This window comes from Rhododendron vialii, chromosome 5a (assembly GCF_030253575.1).
Source record: "Rhododendron vialii isolate Sample 1 chromosome 5a, ASM3025357v1".
Classification (NCBI taxonomy): Eukaryota; Viridiplantae; Streptophyta; class Magnoliopsida; order Ericales; family Ericaceae; genus Rhododendron; species Rhododendron vialii.
This window is the reverse complement of record NC_080561.1, coordinates 12532633-12537402: the sequence shown is the minus strand read 5'-3', so window position 1 is coordinate 12537402 and position 4770 is coordinate 12532633. Positions and strand designations below refer to the sequence as shown.

General features: G+C 38.9%; 1 protein-coding gene across 2 annotated transcripts; it reads left to right on the top strand.

The window, feature by feature from the left end:
• Positions 1-206: 206 nt before the first annotated feature.
• Positions 207-3395, top strand: LOC131328041 (uncharacterized). Of its 2 annotated transcripts, none has more exons than XM_058361167.1 (3): positions 207-397; positions 1717-2610; positions 2793-3395. In XM_058361167.1, the coding sequence occupies exons 2-3, from the start codon at positions 1722-1724 to the stop codon at positions 3047-3049; spliced, it is 1146 nt and encodes a 381-aa protein (XP_058217150.1). In that variant the 5' UTR covers positions 207-397; positions 1717-1721; the 3' UTR covers positions 3050-3395. The 2 variants fall into 2 exon arrangements, with proteins under 2 accessions (XP_058217150.1, XP_058217149.1); XM_058361166.1 differs by having other exon boundaries at positions 1685-2610.
• Positions 3396-4770: the final 1375 nt, after the last annotated feature.

Genomic DNA, 4770 nt, shown 5'->3' with positions numbered 1-4770 from the left:
TTAACAAGTTTTTTAAACATTAACGACAGCTCAGTAAACTGTTTTTAGCATTTTTTTTTTAAAATTACTCTATTCAGCAAATATAATTTCAAAAACCAACACAAAATTTACAAAATGACAAAAAAAAAAGAAAAGAAAAAAGAAAAAGACAAAAAGGGTGAGTGTGATTGGTATATGTACCTATATATTCCCTTAACTATTGAATGCAGGGACTGAAGGACTGCCCACTGCTCCCCCCTCCGATTGGCATTCGAAAGGTTCATTGAAGGACTGCTCACTGCTCCCCCTCCGATTGGCATTCGAAAGGGATGAACCCTAATCGAACCAGTGCTAAGGATTCTTCCAAACAATCTCAAAGACTCAGAAAACCCCATCATCTTTCTCCACTCTTTGCAAGGTTCGTTTCTGTGTATCATTTTTTCTTTGAATTTAAAGCTGGGCGAGGAGTGGAATTTAAATTTAGACGTGCCTTCAATTTTTTATTGAACTACTTCTTGTTTTGTTTATTCCTAAATGAGAGATTTCCACAACTAAAAGGTATGTTATATAATTAGATATTTGAGGGGGTTTTTTTTTATTTTTAATGTTCTTATCCCCTAAAATATGCTCCTGTTTGTTTATTTGGTCCTTAAACTACAAAAATCACCTATTTCTTCCTTCAACTTTCTGATTGGAACCAATTTGGTCTGATAGTTAATGAAATAGACCAACGGAGCATAATTTAATAACATAGTAGACAGATGGAGCATAGTTTAGGGATGAAATATTAGACCGAATTAAGATTCCGTTAACTTTTCCACTCAAAAAAGGGGAAGCCGTTAACGGTAGACCAAATGGGTTCCAATCAGAAAGTTGAAGGAGGAGGAAATAGGTGATTTTTGTAGTTTAAGGACGAAGTACATCGTTAAAGGGGATAAAAAAAAAAAAAAAATCTAGATACTTGTATAGATACAGAGATTGGCAACGTTACATGTGTTCTTGAACTTTTGAGGTGCGTTTTGTTAATTATTTACTAGGGTTTGATATGATACTGGTTTGTTTGTTTGTTTGTTTTTTTTTTTTTTTTTCACCTCAGTGCTTAATGTGTTGGTGAGTTTTGCACTCGAACAAATAATGGTATTAACTACCTAAAATGAAATTACTAGCGCTCTACCCGCTAGGTGGTTAAAAACCCCATCGAGAGTGGAACAAATGTAGAGACTATAGAGATAGAGAGAGATGTGGGAACCCTAAATGGGGTTTCACCCCACCTAGTTGGTTTGAAAGATTTGAGAGAGATAGAGTGCTTATAATTTGTTTTTGGAGTTAACTACCGTGGATCAAATTACAAGCACTCTACCCACTAGGTGGTCAAATGTAGAGACTAGAGAGATAGAGAGAGACGTGAGAACGCCGGATGGGGTTTCACCCACCTGGTGGGTTTTGAAAGATTAAGAGAGATAGAGTGCTTGTAATTTGATTCTGGGTAGTTACTACAGTTGTTTGTTTGAGTGTGAAACTGATACCTCTCCAAACAACATAATGTAGTTTGAATCTGGAGTACAGTGGTTATGTCATATGTGCATTACTAAATGACATTCTTCTTGTGGACTATTGTAATTTCTAGATTTATGTTTGATTTTAGGTATGAGATGCGTTCAACACTTTTTTTTCCTGCATTTTTAGTTTCGTTTTTCATCCACAGGCTTCGTGTATTTTCCTTTCGATTTTGGACAGTATAAATGGGTAGGAAGAAAATAAGGTCGACAATTGATGAGATACCAAAACAAAGGCTAAATTTGAGAAGTGGAAGATATGAAATGAATCTCCCAGAAGAAGATTTCAAGAAAAAAGCTGCAGCATATTCGTTGAAGAAGCGATTTGCAGATGGGAAGAAAAGAAAAAACACAGGCTTTACAGCTATGCAGTCTCGTTTTAACAAGATCAAGGAGAGCAATGGCGATGGACAGCAATACTCTCATGATTCGGATGTCATGAAGCAATCGCGTGGTTCTGGAGATGAGCTCAATAGCCCTGTGATTGTCCGTTGTGTTAAATCTGGTGATGTGGAGATGGTCAAAGAGATAAACGGTGTGGTTTATCTAAAAGAACACTCAGGAGAAGAGGTGAGATTAGATCCAGCTATACTCTTTGCCGATGTTAGTGAGGCAGATAGGTCAAGGCTTTTGAAAGTTTTTGTGCAAAGGCCAGATACATTCATGCGCATGGGAAGTCTCGGCTCTTTCTTTGTCCGCTTTGCCTTGGAGTCTTTCAGTCGATTGTGGGGTATGCTTGAGAGCACAAAGATAGGAGATTTGAGCGAAGAAGAGCTTGATGATTTATTGAAGTCATTTGGGGATATGCAGCGGTGCTTGATCAAGACTGATTGGCTTGAGGCTAGATTGAAGAGGATGGGGAGATTGAAGAAAGCTAAGCTGGAGGGAATTAACAAACTGAAGACAATTAACACCGAACGGGAGAAGGCCAGGGCAGAGATAGTGGAGTTGAAGGTATTACTCTCCAAAGCAGAGGAGGAAAAACACAAGCTGGATGAGGCGGCTCAGGCACTTGGTGCTAAATCCGAGGAAGATATTTCTTTGGAGTGGAGTGTTGTTGAGAGCTTGTTTGCGGGTGAGTGTGTGTGTGTTTGTGCACTTTTAAGGATGCTTTTTCGTTGTGGTGTTAACTTGTGTAATGGATGGTGGCATATGAATTATCGCATTGGCACATCGTTGCAGCTTTCGCCACTGTCCTAGCAGTTGTCATTGGCATATCTTTATGTACTTTGCTTAGTTGTTGTTTGCTGATTGTAGGGAGGAAGATATGCGATAAGCATGCAGGGGTTGTGCAGAACCTTGTCAAGAAACGGAACAGAGGGGAGGGTGGAGAAGAAGGATGGCTGGGGGAGCAGCAAAAGGACAAGCAAAATGGGAGAAGGAGAATTGAAGGGATACGCTTTGCAGGACGAGAACACTATGTAGAGGGTGCCTCTAGTAGTGAGAATTTTTCAGAGCTCGTGTTGATGGCTGGGGGAAAACCTGTTGCGGTGCTTATTCGCTATTCAGTTTGAGTCTGAAGCATGAACCCCTCTCTTATTCTGGTGTCGCACATTATTCACTCTGCGAACATGTGTCCGACAGTCAAATCCGAAGTGGACATGCCACAATGCATTATTACACGCTAGGGTGTCAAGCGGAACCAAAGGTGTAACACGGTCTTAGGTTGAACTTAATCCCAAAAGCTAGCTAATGAAGTGAACTTAATCCCTCACGCTTTTATATGTCATACTACTTTGGATCTTAGGCGATGAGGTACTTTCCTTCAACACAGACTCCCATGGAACTTTAAGATACTTTTGTTTGTGTATAATGGATGATGGCTAATAGAGTAATGGCAAATGCATAATATGTTTATAATGTGTCCCCCACATGTAGTGTCCTCAAATTTGAAAAATTATGTCTTCGTGTTGATGCTACTTAGAGGAATGGCAAGGTTTGACCTAGAGCGTCAGATTCCTTTGCAAGAGTGTAAAAAGGCTTTTGTGAAGATAACACAGTAAAAGTCTACCATGGTTGGAAATGAGTAGTGTTAGACTTGTCCCACATTGTTCATCTAAGAGCAACTCCAATGAAGTTGTATTTTGCATCTGCATGGATAGTTATAATAGATGAAAAAAATGGTTAAAAGTTAGTTAGATGCAAAATAGAACCCACCCCTCTCCAATAGTGAGATGTAAAAAAGGAATGGATAATTAACTAACTTTCTCTCCTTCTTAATTTTTCTTAGTTTTCTCAACCCTAAATCAAGTACTACTTCTGTTAAAAAATAATTTTGGTATCCGGTAATTGAGGACTTTAAAAAAAAAATTAATTCCAAAAAAAAAAATTACATTCGTTCCATTTTTTTTTTTTTTACTTCTCATTCACTTTAGTTATACCATTTACTCCCATCAACTTTCAACCACATCATTTACTTGATCCATTTACTCCATATTCTCAACTACATCATTTATTTCAGTCATTTACTCTCATCCACTCTCAACTACATCATTTACTCCCATCCACTCTCAACTACACCATTTACTCCAGTAATTTACTCTCATCCACTCTCAACTACACCATTTACTTAAGTCATCTATATATAGACCTATCCTCCCCATTATCCATTCTCACTCAAATCTATATACAGTCTCCTCTTTAAAAAAAAATTCATCATGAGCAGTTTAACCCAAAGAATATTACTGGGAGAATTTGACGGATCTTCCTCTGATGATGAGGAGATTGCAATGGCGCAACTGATCATGGCCAGCCAGTACCGAAAATTGGAAAGAAGACGCCAACAAGGAGGTCATGTTGGTTCTACAAGCGGTTGAGCCTGAATCCCCCGTGACAGAATTGCTGCTGACCAACGAATCAATGCTGATTACTTTTGTGAGTATCCGCTCTATGACGAAAAGTTGTTTCGCCAACGTTTTTGAATGAGTCGACTCTTATTTCACAAGATCTTGGATCAACTCCAGCAACACGATGTGACGTTCGTCCAAAGGAATGATGCAACGGGAGCTGCAGGTCTTCTGGTATCCAAAAGATGACAGCAGCTCTTAGGATAATGGCATACGGGACGCCTGCTGATAGTCTTGATGAGTATCTTAAGATTGGGGAAAGTACAATAGTTGACTCTCTTTGAAGCTTTTGTAGAGGCGTTATCTTCATTTTTGAAGCAAAATACCTGAGAAAACCAAATGAAGCAGATACTGCAAGGCTCCTACATGTGGGCAATCAACGTGGTTTT

Bases quoted from the DNA above. Each gene is read 5' to 3' on its own strand.
- LOC131328041 (XM_058361167.1), top strand. From the start codon at position 1,722: ATGGGTAGGAAGAAAATAAGGTCGACAATTGATGAGATACCAAAACAA. The intron at 2,611-2,792 runs GTGAGTGTGTGT...TGCTGATTGTAG, and splicing joins TGTTGAGAGCTTGTTTGCGG to GGAGGAAGATATGCGATAAG.